This window comes from Fusarium proliferatum (genome assembly GCF_900067095.1).
Source record: "Fusarium proliferatum ET1 genome assembly, contig: FPRO_scaffold011, whole genome shotgun sequence".
Taxonomy (NCBI): Eukaryota; Fungi; Ascomycota; class Sordariomycetes; order Hypocreales; family Nectriaceae; genus Fusarium; species Fusarium proliferatum.
The window spans coordinates 1,087,619-1,112,123 of NW_022194800.1; the positions used below are offsets into that span (position 1 = coordinate 1,087,619).

Sequence of the window (24,505 nt, forward strand, 5' to 3'; positions counted from 1 at the left end):
ACACACAGACAACAGGGTGCACTTTGTTGTGTGTGTAGAGCCAACGCTTTGTTTCTCACTTGGCACATGAGCTGAAATTCATTTCGCGCTTGTTTTATAGACACATCTCTAGAGCATGCCTCTTGTTCTTGCATCTTTGTTTCCCACAAGTCAAACGATACTGTCGCAAACGAAACGAGACACTTTGAGCAAGCAACTGTTTCTCACTTATTAGACATTTTCCTAATAGACTTTAATATGGCGCTCAACGGCCCGGGTGTCTATCATCGCACCCGAGAGCATGAACAAGAAGACTCCTCAAACATCACCAAGAACATCCTCGCCGAATCATGGAAATCGTGGCCCAACGAAGCCGCTGTAATCTCTTTCCTCTCTGATCCAACTACTCCAACTAACATGTCCAGTTTGATCGCCTAGAAGAGCATCGCGGTCCTCTCCTCCTAACCCTCAAAGGCACCATCCCCTCATGGGCCGCTGGTTCTCTCTACCGCACTGGTCCTGGCCAAAGTCGCGTCGAAGACACAGCGCGCGGCACACACTTCACAACTCATTGGTTCGACGGCTTTGCACAGACTCATCGCTTTGATATCATTCCTTCTGAAGATGGCGAGACACAAGTGTGGTACTCATCAAGACGACAGGCTGATGAGTGGATTGCCGATGTGAAGAAGAAAGGATGGCGATCAGGAATGACGTTTGGACAGAAAGCTGATCCTTGTGTTGGGATCTTTGCAAAGGTCATGACTGTCTTTGAACCAAAGTTGGGGAATCATAATGTTGCGCTTTTGGCCAACGTTCCTGGTGTACCGAAGGATGAGAAGACAGAGGTATCAAATGGAGTGACGAGACCTCTTGGGCATCGTGTGAACACGAGCAATCTGTTTGTTTCTACAGACTACACTGGAATACGTCGCATCGACCCTTCAACGCTCCAACCCCTGGCCGAGACCACGCAGTACGATCTACACCCCTCTCTCAGCGGTCCCTGTTCTTGTTCACACGCCCAACGCGACCCCGACTCAGGAGACCTTTTCAACTTCAACCTTGCATTCGGCCGAGTTCCAACATATCGAATCTTCAGAGTCGACGCTACTTCAGGCGAAACAGAGATTCTCGCTACCATCTCCGATCTCAATGTTCCACCGGCCTACATGCACAGTTTTTTCCTCACAGAAAACCACGTTGTGATATGCATACCCGCATCACACTACGCATGGAGAGGACTAAAGACACAATGGGAGGGAAATATTATTGATTCAATGAAGCCATTCGATAAAGAGAGGAAATGCAAGTGGCTAGTTGTCGATCGCCGACACGGAAAGGGGCTTGTCACTACCTTTTCAACGCCGGCTGCTTTCTTCTTCCATAGCATCAATGCATTTGAGAAGAAGGTTAAAGATGAAGATGGCACTGAGTGGACAGATCTGTTCTTCGATTTGGCCAAGTATGACAATATGGATATCATCAAGGGCTTTTACTATGATGTTCTGATGGATCGCGACGACGCTACGAAGAAATACTGGTTCAAGAATGACCGCTACAAGAACTGTGCACCAACTCTCACAAGATACCGCTTCAGACTACCCTCAGAACCGACACCAGACACAACATTCTCCGCCAGCGCAGACCAAGTCCTCGCCATTCCTAGTCCACACGCCGGCGAGCTCCCAACTATCCACCCACTTCGCAACGGCAAATCCTATCGCTACGTCTACAGCGCCTCACTACGCGGTCTAACAACCTCAGTTGATGCTCTGGTAAAGACGGACTTAGATACCAGTGAAGCGTTCATATGGACAGGACCTGAAGGACATACCCCTGGCGAGCCGGTGTTTGTGCCAAGGCCTGGGGCTGTGGAAGAAGATGATGGTATCGTCTTCAGTCTGGTCGTCGATGGAGTTTATGAGAAGGCATATATACTATGCTTAAATGGAAAGACTATGGAGGAGCTGGGGAGGGCAGAGGCTGATTTTGCGATTGGACAGGGATTCCATGGCATTCATTTGCCAGCTGCTTAATTGAGGGTTGCGAATCGAGCGATGCATGCATATAGATACCTAGACATGGGTTTACCAAGAGCGGACGTTTAATCTGATAGAGAGAGACTATCCCCCTTCGCAAATTATAGCACATTGAAGTGATCAAGACCTGCCTTGGTCTCGAATCGTGCTCTTCACCTCAAACCCTCACTTACACCACCGCCCAAATCCTCACCACCTTAAAATTCGATACGGAAACCCCCACAGGCACTCAATTTCCCTCTCCCAGACCCTCGGAACCCAATATCTCAATTCGATCGAGCTACCCCGCGAAATGCAACGGTGGCTTTACTTTTTTGGTGGAAAATGGCCTGATGCTGACGCGCTACGGAGGATTTTTTTTTTCGAGCAGCAACCGGACCTTGCATGAGTTGCGGCAGGGATGAGAGATCTCTTTTTTCTAGATTGGGTGTATATGATGCTGGTACTAGAAGTAACTGGGTTTGCATTCGCGAATTTGAGACTTGGAAGCGAAGTTATTGTACTTGTTGTTTATATGCTGTGGTGGGGTGATTGATAAGGAGTTTTGAGGGTGAATCACGAGATTGGGACTGGGATTGCTTGCTACCGATTGGACGGGGTCTCAGGAATTGGGTTTATGGAGAGATCATCTGGAGATGAGCACAAGTTGAATCAGTTAATCGTGGTGAGCGCTCACTGAACCGATGATGACCCTTATAGACTCCAGACGCAGAAAGCGAGGAGCCTCGGTGACCGAGGCAGGGACCCTGAAAATTGTACGATTGATAACACGAGCCGCATCACAACGACAGCCCATCTCCGCGGAGGCCGATATTCATCACCCCATCAGATAACGGCTTATCAATCTTCACCGACTCACGAACAAACAACAAGACTCGTTCAATCGAAAGCATATGACATTTCGCGCTTGCGCTATTTGATACAGTTGTTCATCTCATTCTACCGACCCCGCTCCAATGTAGACAGACCCCTTCTTCGCCTCATCCCCTGTAAGCCAATCACAACCATAGTGATTTCAGGCAGAAAATAAATAAAGAACCCCTGACTCCCAAATACTGATCCCATAGTGTGTGGATAAAGAAGGGAAAGACTAGTCAGACGTGTTGCGTCAGACAATCCTACTCCAGACCAGATCCAAAGATGACTCCCCCCCTCCTTCGTTGGTGTTCCGAACGACTTTCTTTTTTTCATCCTGCCTCAAAGAGGGTATCATTTCCTAGTTTCCCAAGTATTGTGACATGGCGTAAAAGCAATGCAATATTCGTGTTTTTTTAATGCTGAGATTTTCTTGATGAATTACCACGTTTAAGCAGCAGCGGCGTCGGCCTCGGGGAGCTTCATGCCGGTACCGCTAAGGTTGCTGACCTTGGCGTTGGGGTTCTTGGTGTAGTAATCTGAGATGGCAGACTTGATAGCATCCTCAGCAAGCATGGAGCAGTGCACTATCGAAGATAGTTAGCATCACAGTGTGCAATATACCGCAACTGAGCAAACAGTAAGCGAAATATCAGGGTAGTAAACTTACGCTTGACGGGGGGTAAGCAGAGCTCCTTAGCAATCTCAGTGTTCTTGACCTTGCCGGCATCATCCAGGCTCATGCCGCGCACAAGCTCGGTGAGATAGCTGCTGGAGGCGATGGCGGAGCCGCATCCGAATGTCTTGAACTTGACCTCGGAGATCTTCTGGGTTTCAGGGTCGACGCGGATCTGGAGCTTCATGACATCGCCGCATGCAGGGGCGCCGACGAGACCGGTTCCGACATCACTGTCCTTCTTGTTCATGGAGCCGACATTTCGGGGTCGTGAGTAATGGTCGAGGACCTTCTCGTGGTAGGAGCGGGTAGCGTTGACGGCGACGGCGGGAGAGATCTGGCGGGCAGGGAGGATGGTAGGACGGGCGAGGGGGGCAGCGACAGCAGCTCGCCGCGAGACAGCGCGAATTCCTCTAGCGAACATTGTGATATGTGTAGTAGGTTTTGGTGATATATCGAGGTTTGCCGAATATCAGGTTGTGCGTAGGTCGTGTTGTCAGGATTGTTGTAAGATGCAAGATTGGAAAAGTGATGTGATGCAAAGATCGAGAGTTGAGTTGAGTTGAATGGGAGGCGAAAAGCGATGACGGAGGGAGGATCAAGTCTGGGGGTTTGGCTAAAAAAAAAGATGCTCTTCCTCTTGTTGCGGGCGGGACTTGAGGAGATGGCGATTTCGGGCAATGGCTTGCGGTGGTGTGGAGTAGACCGGGGCCAATCAGTGAGCTTCGATTGCTCGGCCATTACGTCTTTATTAGCTCGGTACTCCTCGGAGAAGAGAGACACAGATTCAAGACCCGCCTATTTCCCACTTCTTTTTTATATTGACGTTTATCTGACTTTGTCTTTACTGTCAACATTTATTTGTGTCTCTAACTGGTCATCTAATTTATTTATTTATTGTTGACCATCATGCTCTCCCGTCCTCAGGAGCAAAGTCAGTCAGTCCGATTGGATTCACAGGTGAGGAGTAAACCGACAGCTTAGGTGTAGGTTGTGGCCGGGGACCCGGACTAGTCTGCATCTGATAAGATGCCAGCCATTGACACCAAAAACATTCATTACTAATGACATGCCGAGGCGAATCACACATCGTCATGGAACATGGAGCGGCAATTTATCCGTTTGATTCTCGATCCTTCAAGCGGTCCATCGGTATTCTTCTCCGTACAGACACTGTAGTCTCAACCCTAAAGTGCAGATCGATTTATTACTGGCCAAATAAGAAGATGCTGATAGTTAATAAAGTCGTGACCTTCGGTGTAAACCCGGCGACATCGGCGTTGGCGTACCGGCACTGGAAATGATTTGTCAACGTGCATGGCTTTGTCCATCTGATAAGGCCAACATCAGATTGATAACTCGACACAGCTTCTCCGTGCACAGTCCGCGGGGTCATAAATTGAGGATGCCTACCTTCGGGTAAGAATGCTATCAATTGGCCCGAGACCGAAAGTAAAATGTCCATTGTCAATGCATGATTCTAATTTGCGACTTTGACTGTCAGATCAAAGACGAATTGCAAGTTGGTGGATCTCGGTCGTTGAAATCCCCGCTCGCTTTTTACACGGAGTCGGGGATATGCTCCCGGGCATTTGGCACCAACGGAAATCACTGAATATGGAAAATAGGTTACATCGATCTGTATGCCGCTACAACAGTGTGACGTTGGCTTAAAATATCACATGTGGCATATTATTATTCACTACAGTCATTTCGTGATGCTTCGGTAATGCGATGGAAGTCTAAAGGTATTGGACCCTGCCCAAATCTCCGGGGCCAACCTCCGACGGTCCGGCGTCGACTATCATAGAAGCTGCTAAGCCATTCCACGAACTAGAACGAGACTATATACAAGTAAATAGATATAATTTCAGACAATGCATTCCGTGAACTACCACAGTGTAGTATAGGGCCTAGCTTAGGTATGCTTTCTTTTACTAATACGGGGACTTTCCTCTACACCTATGAATCAGGGAGCAAGAAAACCTGGGAGCTCTGTCCTAAGGCATGGAAGAAAGCATTTAGGCAAACTTAGTCAATATCTTAAGATCTCTTCAGATTAGCTGCTTCTAAGGTTGGGGTCTGAAGTCTTTTTTGCCCACCCTTCAGGTGGATCTTGTCTCAAATTGCAGGTGCAGATATGGCTGACAATTTGTGGTACAACAAAAAGACATCTATAAGGATGACGAGGAGCTATTGTATTCACAAAGAGGATGATTTCTGATATGTCACGCCGTTAGGTGCTGCAAGATTGAGCTTCCATGTGTTACAGGTCGATCTATGTTGAACACCAGCATTTGCAATTTGATAACACTTTACAGCCGCCTATTATCCAACAATATGCATGCTCATATCCTCCCCGTAGCAGTCTGCCCGTATGATCAGGGTTCTAAGACCTCTGGTTCTTCGGCAAGCAGGATGTCCGTCAATTGGGTCAGTAGTGGAATCCAGCTCTCAAACTGATCACCTCCGCATCGATAAAGCCCAACCCCAAGCTCGATCACCGCCACTTCAAGGTCATGGCGCACCCACCACTGATTAGATTCCATTTTCTTCCGAAGTATGTGATTCCAAGAGCTTGAGAAAGGTTCTGGAATACTGGGATAACTCGACGCCTATCGCTTCATCAGAACAATGCTTGAGGTTAGGAACTTTTAGTGGCAAAGTAGACCTACTCGAATTACCTTCAACAATTCTTTCAGATCATTCGCCCGGTGCCTTGAAATACTTTGTATCAGGCTACGTGAGAGCTTGGGAGGCCCTGCTTCCGCACATGCTTTCCTCCGCTTACCTCGAAGGCGAGCCATGACCTCGATCTTCAACTCCGGGTACGGCTTGGTAGCCAGGTCTTCCATCTCTTTCTTAAGTTCATCGATGCTGATTTGCTCAGCAATATCCCAAAATCGATCGTTGTCGACATCAGAGACTAAATCAGAGTGGCATTTTGTATCGCAAATGTGATGTAGACCAGCTTGATCAAAAGCCATTCGTCGTAGAAGGGCGAGGGAAACTTTCCTAGCCTCTTGTATACCTCTCTGCCTTTCTAATACCTCAAGCCATGCAAATAAACATAGATTTGGTTCTCTCGATAACCATTTAGAACCCGGAACGCATCCACCAACCAAACAATTGCACGCCCGTTCATCATGGGACGAAACTTCGACTCCACTGTCAAGGAGGGCCTGCAATAATTCCAAGATCTTTGGAAAGCTAACTGAGTTACTTAATGCAAGATCTCGAAGCAGCATGTCAAGGATGCGCCAACCCCAGTGTTTGTGCAAATGCATATCACCACCATTCGCAATAGCAAACCGGAACAACGGCAAATCATGCAACGAAGCGATGTGCTCAAGTAAGTCTCCTTCCGTTTGCTTGAATTTGGTGAAGCCCAATTTTATCAACGCTCTCGCCGATCTGACACCGTGGGTCATATGCATCAAGGTCTTGCCATCCTGGAAGGAGAAGTTGGGGCTGCCAAGTTTTGAGATCGCTCGGGACCAGAAGTCTACTAAATCATGTTGACCGTCTACGACGCCGTAAGCTTCTTCGAAATCCCATTCCAATAGGTCTCGAATTAGGCGAGGGGTAAGATCGGGATGGGATGCTGCTGCAAAATCGATGATCCGCCATACCAAAGTCCAGTTCTGCCGTGCAGCAACTGTGCAGATAATCGGAAGGCAATCAACTAGAGTGCTAAATAAGCTGGCACCATTCTCGACAAGCATCATAGCTGTGTCTGGAATATTCATCGCTGCGGCATACAATAAAGGGCTCCTGCCATACTCATCGCTCTGATCAACTGGATGCCCAGCAGCTAGAAGTTGAGCCACACGTGAAGGCTGTTGTACTGCCATGTGAAGTGCCGATTGACCCAAGAAGTTGACAATCGTATCGAATGGTTGTGTGTTTCTCTTAAGGCAAAGCATGAAACTTTCATCCGAGTCAAACAATGTTGAGCTGTGAAGCGGAGGACTGTCTCCAAAATCTTGGACAGGCTCTTATTAGACTGGCCGAACCTTATAATTGTATGCCAGACTCACCTGTATCCATTCTGATAAATGCCTTCATACGCTGGAAATGAAAAGGGTCATCTTCGTAAATGAAGGGTTTTGGCCAAGAGGACAAAGTGGGCACCACATTCTTGAAATCGCATCCAAGAGCAGCGAGAGAGTCAACAGAACCCACATACCCTATTTCCATCAGATCCAGTAGTTGTCTCAAGAGACTGCTACATGTTAACGGCCGCGAACCGGCATAGCAGTGAGAGGGAAGGGGGACCAACCCGGCGCTGTGAGATGTTTCTTTGGTACGGAACGATGAAACGAAAAGCTGGATCAGATTCGTGATAGTTTTAGAGTCTTCACCATTCCTATCAGTATATTCGAAATTACCAGCAGCCACCTACAGCTCACGTTAGCAATACTCCAAACTTGTGTAAGGGGGGACCATCCTCAAGATAGCCACGACCTAAAGGATCAACCTGGTTCACAAATCCAGGGCAAGACTTATATAGACCTTTCAACTCAGTCTCGGCTGTTACCCAGTCTATTTCTTCCAAGGCCAGCTTTTCCAGAATCACAAAGCCAGGTGCATCGAAGTCAACGACAGTTTCGATTTGTAGACATGGTTGAAGAGAATATCGTCCTGGCTCAGTGATGAGATCAAGTCCAAGAGCTGCTTTTAATGGGATCCCGTAGTGATACAACGTCAATCGAAGATCAAAACGGTAACGCCTCACAGAACAGTCCGGATTATCGCAACCTTGGAATATCTCAGCCAGTGGGGAGTATTGCAGACGCCAGAAGGTGCCACTTATTGTGCGCTTCTTGTGGCATGAGCAATCACAGTTACATGACGAATATTGAATGATATCATTTTGATAAGTCGCAGTAGTGCCTAAAGTGTTATCGTGTGGAGAAATCTCTGTTGACAGACCGAAGATTGGGGTCATTGACGATGTACCGTCCGCTGTAACTAAGGAACTTCGGCTGTTACGCATGTATAAGTGTTGCTGAATAATGTAAAGTCTGTAAGTTTGATTGTCAGTTTTACTTCTCACCGCGGATGGAGGAATAGCGTACTGTGATATGTCTTGCTTGAGACCAGTGACAAGGGCCTGAAGTTCGTCAAGCTCACCCTTCCATTGACCCGACCTGAATGTAGTTCGTATGATCTGCCTCCTTGAAGAGTTGACTGGTATATCACCAGCCAGGTTTGCTAAGCGATCTGCCACTCTTGCAGAGCGGTCTCGACATCTCCCATCATGATCGGACCAAGTTGCTCTTGCATGATGTCGTCTGCGCTAGTTTCGAGTTGGATGAGCTGCTTTCCGATGAGTTCGATATCCTCACTCAGCCATAAAATGTTACCTCCAAGGCCTTTGACGTTCTTGTAGCGCTGTCGCAGTTTCTGGCCGCCATCGACTAACTGGAGTGCCAGAGAGGCAAGTCCAGCTCCGCCAGCGACGATGCCCAGAAGCTCTGCCATTTAGTAGAAATATCGGCGATTGTGCTGATGGAGATGTTGTAGGAGAGTTGAAAAGATGACACAGAGCTCGGTTTCTGATGATTGATGGTACATTCTGCACAGCCTGATCAGGCTCTCAGCTGCAAGCTGTTATTGGACGGCAAGGCTTTCTGGGTCCCTCTGCAGGAATACTCAGGAAACTTTCAACAACAATACACACCTAAATCACAAGAGAAAAGCACAAAAATAAGGCAATGACAAGGCATTTTGGGCATGCTGAGTCAACGTGAGGCGTTCTCATGTTATCGGACCCTCCCTCTACTCTACCATACCCGGATAGGACCTTCAGATGATTTTGCGACCAGTATAAAATTCCAATACTCTCGAATACCTTTAATTTTAGGAATGAGAACTCTGAGACTTGAAGCGTCGCCACATACTGAACAGCACAGCGTCATGAGGCCAAGCCAAATTCACAGTTCCCAATAGGAGGCGGGTTCGAGCGAGCGATGCAGGCCATTGCAACACATCTATTAACCTAGACAGCTATCTCCCTGATATATCGGCTTTAGAGTTGAATGCCAGCCTCCCTAAAACATCACTGTCACGCCTGAGTGGCATTCTTATCAATCAGCGACGAGTACTCCTGCAGCGCAACTTCATCCAGTGCACCACGCCACTCAACGACCTTCTCCCCATTAACGCCCCTCCGTCCCTTTTCCATAGCCCGGCGCATAACCAGCGGATCAAAGAACAAAGGTTCATCAGCGCGACCAAGAATGGGCACCACTTCAGCCAGCTTGCCGCGCCAGAAGCCAAAGCGCGCATGAATCCCAACACGCATACGGAAGCGACGGGACCGGTGTCTGATGATGAAAGGCACTACCAAATAGTCTGGCACTCCAGCTTTGTCCACGGAGCTCTCTTCGACCCGGACATGCAACTTGTTCTGTCCCGGACCTTTGTGTGCTACCTTGACCTTGACGGCTCCGGTCTTGGTCCAGGTGCGTGATTCGCCGATGTTGTAGGAAACAGAAGCGGGATTGTAGCCTACTTGCATGCCGATTCCGTGCGTTAATGACACCTCAGCGGATTGTGGTGTACCCTCCCAACCACTGGGACTAGGGAATGCTTTGACGATTGCTGGGTGCGGAAGTTCCTCCTCTTCGAAATCACTGTCACTGCTATCAGAATTCTCCGAAGCATTCTGTGCATCATCTCTCGGTGCGTCTTCTACATGAACATGAATATCAACCGTTTGGATACGGCTGAGCCAGCTTCGATTTCCGCTTGACAGTGACAAGTGCAATCGCAGCTGGACGAGATACGCAGGCTCGTTGAAGTAGGTTCCTGCGAAAACAGGTCGCCCAAGCTCAGCCTGGAGAAATTTGGAAGGGTCTCCAGACGATATAATCTGTCGCGGCTCTGAGAGCTCAGCCGTGGTATTCGTCTGCGGTGCTGAGAGCTGTCCTGCACCATCATCATCGATCGACACAGTCAACGGTAGAAGGACTGGAGACGAATTGGGGTCATCAACATCGCTATCAAACACAGATGACGGGATTGGTGAATTCGATTTGTCAGGGAGTTCCGACATCATGCCCAGACTAATGGAGGCGCTTGTTGTGTGTAAGTGGGATTGAAGTCCTTGATAGAGGGCTAGTGTATGTTGAGCAGTGTTACTGAACAAAATGCCTCTAGGTTCGCATAGCATCAGCCGTGGGATCAGGTGCTGGATCAACACGCATGCACCATGATATATACTATCAGCACTCAGCCTCACTGCAACACATCCATTTTCATTGCGCGCTCTAGAATCAGACTTCCGAATCTAGACCACCACGCCACCGGCGCGTAACAGCTGTTGTAACGTATCTTCAGAAATTTAAGTCGTCCCGAACATCCTTGTCATGCACCTTTATTGCTTTATCTCGCGCATCACACTGGACGCTATCGATTGATACGGTCCAATAGGATCAATGTGACTTCCCCTCAACTCCCAAATTTGAAAGAAGCTGAAACGAGCTGAAAAAGAGCATGTTGGACAAGACGGTAAGTTCGAAGAGCAAAAGAGGAGGAGAGATAATATGAAAGGGATGGTATAATAAGACCGGGTTGGGACTTGTTGTAAGAAGCGATACAGCATTTACAAATACTCAAAGCATCATCTCGATTCTCATGTTATACACTGTTCTCGCTTGCTCTGATCCAAATTGAGCATTTCTAGCATTATTCAAACGTCAGAACTTCAAAATGGATGTTCCATTAGAACAATTGAGTGAGATGTCGATATCTCCTTGCTACTGGGGGATATATACATCCCTGTACAGTTCATTGCCCCCGGAGGCTGTCAAACAGCTCGAGCGTGCCATCTGGCTCAAGATGTCAGGACTCGCCAACGAAGCCAGAGCAATATTCGACAATGAGCTTGGATCTTTTGCAGCAGTTCCGGTTGTCGCTATTGAGCACGCCGACCTCGAGTTGGAGGCGGGCAAATGGGGCCGGGCATGGGGCATCCTAAACTCGGAGCTTTTACGGCTGCGAGAAGCCAAAGACGACCTTGGATCACCCGAACATCGACTCATGCTTTTGACATGGGCCATGCTCGGGACTAGACATCGAGGTGATGTGACGTCGTCAGCTATAGAGATTGAAAGAACCCAGCATTGGCTTGCTGGAGTACCTGTAGAGGAGTATACTGACATCCAGGTATGACTGCTGCCCCCAAACCGTCGAACTTGATATGGTGACTGATCTAACATCGTGTTTAGGCGGGCTGCATTCGCCGATATGTCATCGCAAGTCTGTTCACCAGGCTCTATTCGGGATACAATAATCCAGAGTCAGAGCACATCCCGTTACATGGCAGGGCAGACGCTTCAGGTGAAAGGATACCCTGGGGTGGGCTACAACTACTGCGGCGCTCCCTGACGCAGCGAGGCATGTTCAACGAGGCCAATGCCCTGTTCCGCGCGGAGCTGAATCGCACGCCACCAGAATACCGAGGCCCTGTGGTCAACGAGTTTCTGGAGGCTGTAGCAAGTATTCCTGCGAGCCTGGGCCGGGACTACATCGAGGCGGTGGTTCGTCTTCAGTGGGCAACCACACATATTCAGCTACAAGCGCCAGAAAGCGCCGTTGAGGAGTTCGACAAATCTGAGGCGGCTTTCCAGAGGTTCTGTGATGAATTTGGCATCGGAAATAAGGAGGCTACACCGCATATGCAAGCAATGGCCTACGAGAGGCTGTCATGCATCAACGACCCGATCGACAAATTAGAGCGGACAGAGGAGCTAGCCGCTCATATGGAAGCTGTCGACGGCACGAAGACTGGCTATTGCTTAGCGGCAGCTGCTGATCTCTCGAGGAAATATTACGAAGTCACTGGAATGGAATTGTTCAGGACCACGTATTTTGATGTGCAGAGGCGCCTCGATACGTATGATCAGACTGTATCGGAGGACATTTGCGATCTGGTGCACCATCATGTTGACCTCAATTCTGTTGCGCTCGCGAGCCTAATTGATCGCGATAAGGCTCTCGACTGGATTGATGACTTCTTTAAACAGTATCCGCACTTCGACGCCCCAGTGGTGCGGGCGTTGCTCCTTAGGAGTCAGGCATCACTCCTGCGAAGTCTTCGTCGGCAGGATGAGGCTGGGAGGATCGACGAGGAGGCCAGTCGATTGGAGACATCCACACCATCCGTGGGCAATTGGATGCATTCGAGACAGAGCCGCCGCGATACAACGAAAAGGGGCACCACTCCTTCTGTACAACAAGATACCCAGAATCAGGTTCAGGACGATGATGGGGAGGAGACATTCTATTGGGGCTGGAGCGATGTCATTGGAGACCAGGCAAAAATACAAGAAATGTCCATTCAGCTGGTACTGACATGGCTGCTTAAAGACATCGCCACTGGGAACTCTGCCCTTGAAGAGTTCAAGGATATGAAAGAAGCCGCATTGAAAGCTATCGTCTTCCCCAAAGCCACCGACATCGATGAGCCCACAGAAGAACGGTATACACGTCTCTGTGCATGGCTCGGTAAACCCCCTGTGCATCAAAAGAACCGTCGACTGTTCTGTTTGGTCATGCTCAGATTCGGGAGGCAGATGCACTTTTCTGATCTTCAGCTCTGGGACCTTCGCCTCTCTGAGCTCAAGAGTCTACTCGAGCTCGAAGAAAGCCTCCCCCAGATCATCCGGGACAAGTTTCCAGGTAGCAAGGGCAGTTGGCTGTCCCAAATAGCACTCACTTACATGGCACCGCTAGATTACTCGGCGGATTTCACCAGTGCTGAATCAGGAGAACGATTGTCAAATGCCCAAACATACAACGACCGTGCTCTGGCTGAGTTTCGTCGAAACAAGGACCTCGTTCGGGTGGCTCTTCACCAGCGATCTGGAGCGCAAATCTGCATGTTCATGATCAGGCGGATAAGACAATTGGAGCAGCAAGCAGCGAGCTCCAACGATACCAAAGGCAGAACAGCAGAAAATAGGCCTAAAGAGGCAGAGAACGATACTTATTGCCTTTCAGACTATGCCAAGGCTCAAATCCACGACCTCCGCAACAGAGGGATCAGTCAGGCTGAAGAGGCTGATGAGATATTTTCGATGAGCGAGCTCCATGCGTCCACAAGTTCAGGCCTAGAAGGAATCACACACCGGCAGAGTATCACCGCGGGCAATGCCAATGCATTCACGGTCCTCACAGCCATCGAGCTGCTCCTCGCGGCTCCAGGTGAGCCATCTGATGAGACTATCACCAAGGTATGGCAATGGGTGCAGAAGTTCAAAGCACGGTCACTAGCGCGGACCATCGGAGTGCGTATGTCCGCTCCACCGGAGCTTGTGAGTAAGATCGAGGCATGTCCTGAAACTGCGCGCGGTTACGACGAAATGCTGGAGCTAGAACAGCGTATCGAGAAGGCTGAGGGGATGGCCAAATTCAATCTGCGTCGACAGCTGGACACGCATCGTCGAACCATGAGAGACACACACGACTTGCTGAGGCAACTCCTCGACTTGAAAGAGGCCCAGCCATTCGACTTGTCTGATGTGGCCAGAGTCACAGCCCAGAGTGGTACAAGCATTGTCCTGGTTGACTGGTTCTACCTCCCTCCGTATTTCACGGGCGACTTCGGTAGATTGTTTCTGTTCACAATTAAGGATAGATCCGAACAAAATTTGGGTATAAAACCAACCATGGATGTTCTGAGTACAAAAGTAGGAGATGTGGTTGATTGGCTGAAAACATATCTTATCCCAGAAAAGTTCGAAGTCATACAAGAGGAGAATCTCAACAGGTCAGAGGCACGTGAAGCATTCGACAGCATGTTGGGTGGCCTCATTGCGCCGCTTGCACGCCATATCGAGCCTCATGAGCTAATTGTCCTGTGCCCGTCCTCTTATCTCCATCGACTTCCGCTCCATGCGCTTGCGATCGGAGAGTATGAGGCGCTGATCCACCGGAATCCTGTCGTTTATACACATAGCCAGTCGCTGCTACGCTCCTGCTTCGCGGCTACAGAGTTAGCTCGAGAATCTCCGGAGCTCATCAATGCAAAGTTCATATCAGGCATTCCAGAATCAGAATCCGAGAGGTATGGAGCTGGCCGCACCAGCATCAAGACACTGGCCCGTCGGTTCCGCACAGATCCAATGATCGACCAGACCGCTTCCAAGAAGGAGTTCATGGATGTGGCTGTCAAGTCTCGTCTGCTTCATTTGCATACTCATTGTGGCTGGGGATCGACAGACCCTCTGGATCACCAGGTCGAGTTCCCCATGCCATGTGCGCTATCAGAAGGGCAAACCAAAGTTGAGAGCGTGACAGCCCGAGAAATCTTCGACATCCGTGTCTTGCCAGGCACTCACGTCAACATGATAGCATGTCAAGGGGGCGTCGTGAATGTACCGATCGGAGACGAGGTCTTGGGACTTGTCCCTGCACTGATGTGCTCTGGGGCCAGTTCAACTGTATCGACGTTGTGGAAAATTAGCGATATGCACGGTGCGAAGTTTGAGAAGGTCTTCTTCGACTCATTCCTTAAACAGAGCGCTTCTACCGGTGAAAATACATTAAAAGTCAGTAGCAGTCACTTGGTGAATCTTGCGAAGGCGATGCAGCGAGCCGCCAGGAAGATGGACAAGTTCCCGGCGCATCTCTACGAATGGGCAGGATATGTGCTCCACGGCTGTTGGCAGTTCCCATTTTCGGAACAGGACATCGAGTTGTTGCAAAATAGGTAGTGATAAGGTGAAGGCTCCGGCGGCACTTCATCTCAAGCCAGACGGACTCTTGTCTCACGACAATTTCGAGTATCGATAGGCTAGGCACCTACTACATACGTGATAGGACAGGCCATGGTGGTGAGACCTTTCAAGAGTTGTTTGGACTTGTTCGAATGGTCCAGACGGGCTGATCTATCGTATCGGTATTGCTGGTTGCTGCTTTCAAACCGAGGGAAAAGTGATGAGTTGGGACCGTTCACAAGATACTCAGACTACAAAATCTGCCATTTTAGCTTCGCTGGCGAAGTTGTGACCGTGTCGAAAGCCATAGAGAACTCGGTAAGAGCAGTTTGTAAGGAGAGATAGTGTTTACCAGCATTCCCATTTGAGGCGAATTTAAATCTCATACAACTTAATTGCATCACTGTTAGCAAGACAGAATTTGCAAAGCGACTTGATTATTGGTGAATTCTATGCCGGGTGCTTGTCAGATGTAGATCAATCAGTGTCTTTAGGGTAGGCCATCTGATGTGTTACCCCCCGATGCGAATGAATGAATGCCTTAGACGCACTGCCCACCTTGAAATCCAGGTTGTGGGAATACTAAAGTTCAAGCCCCTGGTTTGCAGTGTTGGCACATAAGTCGAGATCATGTTGTATAACCTCAGGCGGCCTTGTTGGAGTTGCGCGGCTTACAAAGCGATTCAAGATTGTAATGTTTCACCCAGCCAGTGTCAATCGGGGAATATTACAGCCGAATACAGCGTTTTGACCTGTCAACATGCCATTTTCCGACAAAAAGGTCGAAACAGATACTAAACAGCTAAGACTCAACACAACTAAATTACCAATACCACATGGAATCATCACAAGTCTGGACGTGGATATTGAATGGAATCATGAAAGGATTAACGCCACAGCGCCACCAAGCGGGATGAGTGGCTGGTGGAATGCCCCGCCGCCTTACCCCAGTGACGTGTGCCGCCTAAGGTATCACTAAAGCACCTGAAGCTTCCAACTCCAGGCAGTGCTGATTTCAGCTCAAGCTTAATTCCACATCCACTTCTACACATATCACTTCAATCTTCTCTTTTACTTATCCTGACCAAACCTTGGCTTGTAAAAGAGGAAGCCAAACGAAAGCTTCCCCATCATGGCTTGCCAGCATCTCGACTTGATCGGTACGTGAATCTTCAAAATCGACCCCGCCATTTGATCGACCACCAGTCATGATAGTTGCGACAAGCTCGCGGTCGACCTTAGGAGGACTTTGTAGACTGACTATACCGTAGGGCTGACACCCCCTAACCCTTCTCAATCCGTCTATCGCGAAGATTGTACTCAATGTTTCGACTCCATCGTAAGACTCCCGCTTGCTGAGCGCCAAGCCCTCGAAATCCTTGAAGCTTAGCTTACTGACCAAGTTAAACAGGATGATCCTGCTGGGCTCGATGTCTGCCTTCAGTGCTTCAACGGAGGATGCGCTGGCGAACGTAGCCATGATAAACTTCACTATGCGCTGACCCAGCATCCCCTCGCTCTCAACATCCGCCGCACAAGAAAGATTGTCGAACGAGACGAACCACCCGCCAAGATGTCCAAGCTGGCTATCGCTGCTGAAACTGAGGAGGACCGATATGATACAGCGCTGACTGTCAAGTGCCTCGACTGTAACACCGAACTCGACCGATCGCATCCCAAGCTCGCACCGATGGTCGACGGTATTCTCAAGGCGAACACATTTTCTCGAAAGGAAGAGGTTAAGGCATGGGAACAGGAGCTGACCAGCTGCGAGCATATCTTGATGCTTCAGCAAGCGCCTGCTAAGAAGATCGAGCAAAACGACCTGAGCCATTGCTATGCTTGTGACCTAGCAGAGAACCTTTGGCTGTGTATCGAGTGTGGCAACCTGGGATGTGGCCGTAAGCAGATGGGTGGCGTAGACGGAAATTCGCATGCTCTGGCTCATGCCAACGAGTCCGGTCATGGCGTCGCCGTGAAGCTCGGATCTATCACTCCTGAGGGAACCGCCGATATTTACTGCTACAAGTGTGACGACGAACGAGTGGACGATAACCTGGGTGAGCACTTGAACCACTGGGGCATCGTATTGGCGGAGCGTCAGAAGACGGAAAAGAGCTTGACCGAGATGCAGATCGAGCAGAATCTCAAATGGGACTTCAGTATGACGACGGAAGACGGAAAGGAGCTCAAGCCCCTGTTTGGTCCTGGTCTCACTGGTCTGAAGAACCTCGGAAACAGCTGCTACCTTGCCAGTATCATCCAGTGTCTGTTTGACATGCCATCATTCCAGGAGCGATACTTCCGACCCAATGACGACCTACCCATCGTTTCCGAACCAGCTGCGGATATTGAGACCCAGCTCCGAAAGACAGCCGATGGACTGTTGTCTGGACGATACTCTAAACCTGACGCTGATGTTGCTGCAGAGGGAATCACACACCAGAAGGGTCTTGCCCCAGCCATGCTCAAGCACCTCATCGGCCGAGGACATGAAGAGTTTTCTACAATGCGACAGCAGGATGCCCTCGAATTCCTTCAGCACCTATTCAAACTCGTCACTCGATCTCCCCATCCCGATGGAAAGGACCCTACACAACCCTTCCGATTTGTCCTAGAGCAAAGACTTCAATGTTTGGGATGCCACAAGGTGCGGTACAGCAGTAACGAGCAAGACAATATTTTCATCGACGTCCCCCTAGAAAAGTTACCTCGGGAGGAGGGTTCCGAGGGCCCAGATGCTTACAAGCCTGTGTCACTCAAAGAGTGTCTCGATAACTTCACAGGAGCGGAGAAGGTTGAGCTGACTTGCTCAGCTTGCGGAAGCAAGGATGGCTTCACCAAGCGATCGTTGTTCAAGACATTCCCCGATACCCTGGTTGTCAACGCACGAAAGATGACTGTGGTCAACTGGGTTCCTATTAAGGTTGATGTTCCTGTTCTTGTACCGGACGAGCCCTTTAACTTGGACGAATATATGTCCAAGGGACTGCAGCCTGGGGAGGAACAACTGCCAGACGAGCCTGAGGTCAAAGCCCCTGCTTTTGAACCTGATGCTGCCGCTCTCGCTCAGCTCGAAGCCATGGGCTTCCCTCGCAACCGCTGCGAGCGTGCTCTTCATGCCACCGGAAACTCCGATGCCAACGCCGCGATGGAATGGTTGTTCGGACACATGGAGGACCCCGACATTGATGCGCCCCTTGATCTTGGTGCTCAAAGTGGTGGTGCCAACACCGCTGACCCTGAGAAAATTGAGATGCTCGGAGCTATGGGTTTCGGTGCCCCTCAGGCCAAGAAGGCCCTGAAAGAGACAGGTGGCGATGTCGAGCGGGCTGTCGAGTGGCTGTTCAGCCATCCTGACGACCAAGGCACTTTTGATGATGATGCTCCCACCGAAGCAGCTGCTCCTAAGGAACCTGCTGGAAGTGCTGACTTGCCCGCTACTTTCCAACTTCGATCAATCGTGTGCCACAAGGGCACAAGTATCCATGCTGGGTAAGTATTTCTACGCAATTACAGCACACAGCATGCTAATTAGTTATAGACATTACGTTGCTTTCATCCGCAAGGCTCTGGGAGATGCTAATGTTCCAACTTGGGTTCTCTTCAACGATGAGAAGGTCGTTGAAGCCCATGATGTTGATGAGATGCGCAAGTTTGCGTATGTGTACTTTTTCAAGCGAGTTTAGGTCCAGGCTATCGATTGTATAGCAATGGGTGAGGCGCATTTGATTTGAAGACAGGCCGGTTGCATGAGACGGTGAATGGCGCGAGGTTGAAGAGGCGATGGCAGCTATGTCTACGCTGTCATGATTTGGTACCTGGACATTAGAAAAGCAGATGAGACACGCATGTAGAAGTGACTGGGATATTATGCCTGCGAAGATTAGATAACAAGACATCCTGATACGTATCGTACAAATCCATCGCGGTCGTTGAATATTGAATATGGACAAGCAAAGTCCCCAAGGCGCCTTGTAACGCCCCTCAAGATAAATCATTCCTGAGTTATGCCGAAATCCACCAAAAGCAACTCATCCATCACTTTCCCTCCATATACACTCGAGATCCTCCAGCTCAGTCAGTAAATCGATAGCTGACCAAGGTATCAACACGGTGATTCGCCGTGCTGAATCCCCTCAGTTGCACCTTTTCTCCATTCTCAATCTCCTTCGCGTCCGAGTCACCCCACTCAACAGGGACCTCACTATCCGCATCAGCGTAAACGAGGACGTTAAATGTGCAATCGCCGCTGAGCTGAGGTAGAAACGTAACAGATGCGGTGATTTGTCGGAAGATAGCTGCGATTTCGGCTTGGATTTCTGTTTCTGTCTTTTCGGGGGCTGTGGGCGCGGAACCAGCGGGAGCGGCGTTTTCTTGGTCTTTGGAGGAGGATTTGGAGGACTTGGACTTCTTGACGGGTTGGAAGATTTGGACCTGTTTAAGTTAGGGAGTTTGTACAGATAGGGGGAGTGGAAAGGCGTACGTCGAATTGCCAGCGCTCGACGTGCTCGCCTGTGTCTTTGTCTGTGATGACGATGACGAGCTTGGAGATCTTGCCGCCGACCATCCATTTGTCGAGCTGGGACATGATCTTTTTGATGTAGGCTTTTACTTGGTCATCAGCCGAGACTGGATGGTGTTAGTCGCAAGAGTCGCAGAGGGGTGGTTGTGGAGTCAAGGATTGCGGGCTTACCCAGCATGTTGAGGCCATATTTCTTAACGCTGGATTCTGTCAGTTGGTGTTTAGAGACATCGGTTGCAACGAACGTACACTGTAAAGTCCTCAGCGGGATAGACACCTCGTTGAAAGCTATCAAATCGTTAACCAAAATCGCCGACCGATAAAGTGTAGGCTCGCGTACAGAATGCTGTGAATAGAATATTGAAACTGTAAATCCCAACGGTTAGCAAACTCTCGCCCAAGTAGGAAATCAGCTTGTTTCAACGTACAAATTCAGCGACAAGACGAGCGCTGCCCTTGAGGGAGAGCTTATGGACCTTGGACTTATCCTTGTCCTTACTCTTGGAAGCTTCCTTTGAGGACATTTTCGGCGCTACTGGGATATCAATTGGAATGAAGCGTATCTGTGGGCGATTGTGACGGGTTGAGTTTGGGAATTGGTGGTGGTTTTGTTTACTTGCGGTTGCGGGGTGGAAGGGGTCTCAGGGGTCTGTGCGGCGGGGTTCACCGAGGTCACCGAGCTTCACCTTGTTTTGGTGATAAAGATGTATTTATTGCCAATTTACCAACGTGAGAAATGAACTCCCTGTGGCCACTGAATCTGGGCTTGATCACCTTCTGCTGTATTTGAGTAATTGTAGTTATTGTAATCGTTATAATAATCATAGTAATCATCGTAGTCGTACTGGGGATCTTCCTGATCATTTTGGTAAGTAGGGTACGTGTGATAATAGCCAACGACTGGGGAAGAGTTGCTGCTTAATGTGGTCGATGTGGTCGATATATGTGTAGATATAGATGTTGATGAAGAGGACCTTGAAGGAGATCTGCGATGCCTTCGTCCTCCCGACGTATCGTTGGCTCTGCTGGCATAAACAGCCCAAGATCGAAGAAATACTCCAATAGTGAGCATAAGGGGCAATAATTGTGCCACTGTAGTAAATTCGTAAACGCCTTGGATACGGTTCCACTGTATAGGAAGTTCGATCGAGAGAACCAAAAGTGTAAATACTATTAAGCCAGATGTTGCGCGGAGTATTCTGAGTCGCCAGATATTTCTCGACCTGAATATGTTCAGTACTGAAATTGAGTAGCTTGGAACGATCTCACCTCGCTCTCCTATGTCGTGAACTCGACTTGGTGATAGTGCGACAAGCGTTTAAAAAGATGAACCCGCCAATGCCTACAAGAACCCCAATGAAGAATATGGAGCCACCCATGCTATATCCCTGATTTTCCAGACTGACCTTACCAAATAGAAATACCAGGTCACGGCAATCACGGTCCAGTTGAGGGAGAAAGGTCGTGAAGCACCATGTTCCAATAGACACGTTAGCTGAGAGTACTGTAAGACTCATGAGATGATAGAAGTGCCCATGGCTCTCCTTCGAGAGTTGGAACGGGTCAAGGTGAGCTTGACACCTGGTGAGAATACGCCAGATGTATAATGGCATCTGAAATATGTGGAAACCCATGGCTAGAAGAAGCAAGAAGTATATGTCGAGTGGCTCAAGGGAGTTGTAAGCGACTCCAATGACGAGAGATATGGAAGCGGCTGCTGAAGAAAACAGACTGATAAACCGCAAATCTGTAAGGTTCTCCTAAGAGAGGTATTCCATGAGAAGAGAGCCAAGCCATTGTGCGTAAAATGCGGCTCGAATACCGACTCCGTATACGTCAGAACGACCCTCGAGAGAACAAAGCGGCTCGCTCCTAGTATTCATGGTGAAGTCTCATGGGCCGCTGAAGAGACCAATGCGAAACGTGGGGAACACAGTTCATCCTCCATGGTGACTGGGGGCCGGCGTACACTTGTATGCCATCTCTTATTCAAAAACCTATTTGGGACTCTCGAATAGTCATCTAGAGAATGAGACAGACATGCTAGTCAAGCTCTCACAACAGACGCCCAAGGAGATCATGAAGTAGTCCAACAGAGACTATGAAGCTTTTGGCAAAGAGGAGGACAAGCGATGCTTCATGACTTCCCTAGGACTAAATATAACAAACCAAATGTCATATAAACCAGGGCGATCAAATGAAAACCAGAATTGACCCAATCATGACTCTGTTACATCGCCCGGTAAGTGAGGCATCAACGTAACTCCATCCCCAGCTTGACAGAACTGAACGGCAACTTGCATTTTGATAGGTCTTGTGACAGGACTGTAGGGTATGACACCTTAGCATTCGGATACCGACTTGAACGGGAGCATACACGATCGTTACGCATATGAGACTTCAAATGTTGTATATCGTCTAAACCTGAAGGGTTGAAAAGCGAAGACACAACAGGGCACACGTGTCGCCGACTGCTTGAACTGTGGACATAGCTTGGTGTATACGAAGCGACGCATTGCATCGTACAAGACTTAGTTCAATGTCACAACATGAAATGCTATTAAGGCATAATATAGTGATTGTGAAGCGACTTAGAAGCACCTCATGAAATGGTTCAAGAAAGGAATTTGGGTACGTACCTTTTACCGGGGACAGCGGAATGTGGGTCTAAACTGGAAGGCGAACGGTTTTTGTCTTATCGATAAGAGATTTTTTGCGCTCGCTCTGTAAAACATCCCACCCATTTTTACGTCGCAATTTGTTCCCAGCCATTCTGCGATACCCTCGATTGCCATTCGTACGACCGTCCCTTCGGTCGAATACCACATATAATCTTTCACAATGGCTGCTACAAAGCATCTCCTCGCTGATAGCGAGGATGCCGTCGTCGACCGACCTTCCAAGAAGACCAAGGTCACCGACGACGAGAAGGCTCGTTTGAAGAAGGAGCGCAAGGATAAGAAGAAGGACAAGAAGCGCAAGACCGAAGAGCAGGAGACACCTGCTGAAAAGACTGGCGATTCTGAGGCTGAGCGTGCCGAGCGCAAGAAGGCTAAGAAGGAAAAGAAGAAGGCGAAGAAGGCCAAGGCCGCTGAGGAGTCTGCTGAGACTACCGAAGCCACGGAGGAGGCCCCCAAGGAGAAGAAGACTAAGAAGGAGAAGAAAGCCAAGGTCACTTACGAATCTTCTGACGACGGATCCTCCGATGCTGCTTACGTCCAGACCGCAAGCCTCTCCAACGTCCCTCAAGCCCAGATTGACGAATTCCTTTCCAAGAACCAGATCACCATCACCGACCCCAAGACCGAGACCGTCACTCTTCGCCCTGTTTTGGAATTCCACCAGCTCCCTGCCACAAACCTCCTCGAGAAGAAGCCCTCGCCATTCGCCAACTACAAGGCCCCTACACCTATCCAGTCCGCTTCATGGCCTTTCACTCTCTCTGGTCGCGATGTCATCGGTGTCGCTGAGACAGGATCCGGAAAGACCATGGCTTTCGCTCTTCCCTGCGTTGAGGCTGTTTCTGAAATCAAATACAAGGGCACCAAGGCCGTTATTGTTTCGCCTACACGAGAACTCGCCATGCAGACCTATGAGCAGATGGCTTCCGTCGCTGCGCTCAACAAGCTCAAGTGTGTGTGTCTGTACGGTGGTGCTTCCAAGGACGATCAGCGAAACCTTCTCCGATGTGGTGCTGACATTATTGTTGCTACCCCCGGTCGTCTTAAGGACTTCATGTCTGATGGAACCGTTGATCTGAGCCAAGTTACTTTCGCCGTTCTCGACGAGGCTGATCGTATGCTTGACAAGGGTTTCGAGGAGGATATTAAGCAGATCCTTGGTGCTTGCCAACCTCGCGAGAAGCGCCAGACACTCATGTTTACAGCTACATGGCCTCAATCCGTCCAGTCCCTCGCCTCTTCCTTCATGGTCAGCCCTGTCAAGATCGCCATTGGATCTGGCGGTAAGGAGACAGCTGATGGATCCGTTGAGCTGCAAGCCAACTCAAGAATTACACAGCGAGTTGAGGTTCTTGAGCCCAGAGAGAAGGAATTCCGCCTGTTTCAGCTTCTGAAGGAGCACCAGCAGGGCAAGCAGAAGAACGACCGTATCTTGGTCTTCTGTCTGTACAAGAAGGAGGCTACACGTGTGGAGAATACCTTGGCCCGCAAGGGTATTCGTGTTGGTGGTATTCACGGTGATCTGCGACAGGAGCAGCGAACAAGGAGTCTTGAGGCTTTCAAGTCTGGAGCCACTCCTGTTCTTGTTGCCACTGATGTCGCTGCTCGTGGTCTTGATATCCCCGAGGTTAAGCTCGTTATCAACGTTACAGTATGTTCAACCCAAGTTGCCACCCAACATCCGCTAATTTGCCTAGTTCCCTTTGACCATTGAAGATTACGTCCACCGCATTGGCCGAACTGGCCGTGCCGGCAAGACTGGTGAGGCTATCACCTTCTTTACCGTTGAGGATAAGTCGCATTCCGGCTCGTAAGTACCCGACACTTACGCAACTGAATATATACTTACACTCTCAGGCTCGTCAACATTCTCCGAGGTGCCAACCAGCCCGTACCCGAAGATCTCCTCAAGTTCGGCACCACCGTTAAGAAGAAGGCTCACGACATGTACGGCGCTTTCTTCAAGGATGTCGACATGAACGCCAAGTCGACCAAGATCACATTTGATTAAGAGAATT

The 24,505-nt window shown here is 49.3% G+C and overlaps 8 protein-coding genes across 8 annotated transcripts; 4 read left to right on the top strand and 4 right to left on the bottom strand.

The window, feature by feature from the left end:
• Positions 1-237: 237 nt before the first annotated feature.
• On the top strand, positions 238-2,018 carry FPRO_08544 (related to beta-carotene 15,15`-dioxygenase; the record flags this gene model as incomplete). The annotated part of the gene is made up of 2 exons (XM_031222223.1): positions 238-357; positions 405-2,018. The coding sequence occupies 2 exons, from the start codon at positions 238-240 to the stop codon at positions 2,016-2,018; spliced, it is 1,734 nt and encodes a 577-aa protein (XP_031087704.1).
• Positions 2,019-3,326: 1,308 nt separating this feature from the next.
• FPRO_08545 (putative ISU1 protein) lies at positions 3,327-3,976 on the bottom strand (the record flags this gene model as incomplete). The annotated part of the gene is made up of 2 exons (XM_031222224.1): positions 3,327-3,463; positions 3,547-3,976. 2 exons carry the CDS (start codon positions 3,974-3,976, stop codon positions 3,327-3,329), a joined length of 567 nt encoding a protein of 188 aa, XP_031087705.1.
• A 2,114-nt stretch (positions 3,977-6,090) lies between these two features.
• Positions 6,091-9,039, bottom strand: FPRO_08546 (uncharacterized protein; the record flags this gene model as incomplete). The annotated part of the gene is made up of 7 exons (XM_031222226.1): positions 6,091-6,167; positions 6,344-7,537; positions 7,593-7,777; positions 7,835-7,953; positions 8,093-8,579; positions 8,634-8,705; positions 8,786-9,039. The coding sequence occupies 7 exons, from the start codon at positions 9,037-9,039 to the stop codon at positions 6,091-6,093; spliced, it is 2,388 nt and encodes a 795-aa protein (XP_031087706.1).
• A 583-nt stretch (positions 9,040-9,622) lies between these two features.
• On the bottom strand, positions 9,623-10,615 carry FPRO_08547 (uncharacterized protein; the record flags this gene model as incomplete). The annotated part of the gene is made up of 1 exon (XM_031222227.1): positions 9,623-10,615. One exon carries the CDS (start codon positions 10,613-10,615, stop codon positions 9,623-9,625), a length of 993 nt encoding a protein of 330 aa, XP_031087707.1.
• Positions 10,616-11,271: 656 nt separating this feature from the next.
• On the top strand, positions 11,272-15,278 carry FPRO_08548 (uncharacterized protein; the record flags this gene model as incomplete). Its single annotated transcript, XM_031222228.1, has 2 exons — positions 11,272-11,727; positions 11,790-15,278. The coding sequence occupies 2 exons, from the start codon at positions 11,272-11,274 to the stop codon at positions 15,276-15,278; spliced, it is 3,945 nt and encodes a 1,314-aa protein (XP_031087708.1).
• Positions 15,279-16,413: 1,135 nt separating this feature from the next.
• Positions 16,414-18,970, top strand: FPRO_08549 (uncharacterized protein; the record flags this gene model as incomplete). Its single annotated transcript, XM_031222229.1, has 4 exons — positions 16,414-16,441; positions 16,553-16,620; positions 16,693-18,776; positions 18,826-18,970. The coding sequence occupies 4 exons, from the start codon at positions 16,414-16,416 to the stop codon at positions 18,968-18,970; spliced, it is 2,325 nt and encodes a 774-aa protein (XP_031087709.1).
• A 388-nt stretch (positions 18,971-19,358) lies between these two features.
• FPRO_08550 (putative mitotic spindle assembly checkpoint protein mad2p) lies at positions 19,359-20,330 on the bottom strand (the record flags this gene model as incomplete). The annotated part of the gene is made up of 6 exons (XM_031222230.1): positions 19,359-19,718; positions 19,768-19,913; positions 19,978-20,006; positions 20,056-20,094; positions 20,147-20,172; positions 20,235-20,330. 6 exons carry the CDS (start codon positions 20,328-20,330, stop codon positions 19,359-19,361), a joined length of 696 nt encoding a protein of 231 aa, XP_031087710.1.
• Positions 20,331-22,647: 2,317 nt separating this feature from the next.
• On the top strand, positions 22,648-24,498 carry FPRO_08551 (putative ATP dependent RNA helicase; the record flags this gene model as incomplete). Its single annotated transcript, XM_031222231.1, has 3 exons — positions 22,648-24,138; positions 24,204-24,297; positions 24,365-24,498. The coding sequence occupies 3 exons, from the start codon at positions 22,648-22,650 to the stop codon at positions 24,496-24,498; spliced, it is 1,719 nt and encodes a 572-aa protein (XP_031087711.1).
• Positions 24,499-24,505: the final 7 nt, after the last annotated feature.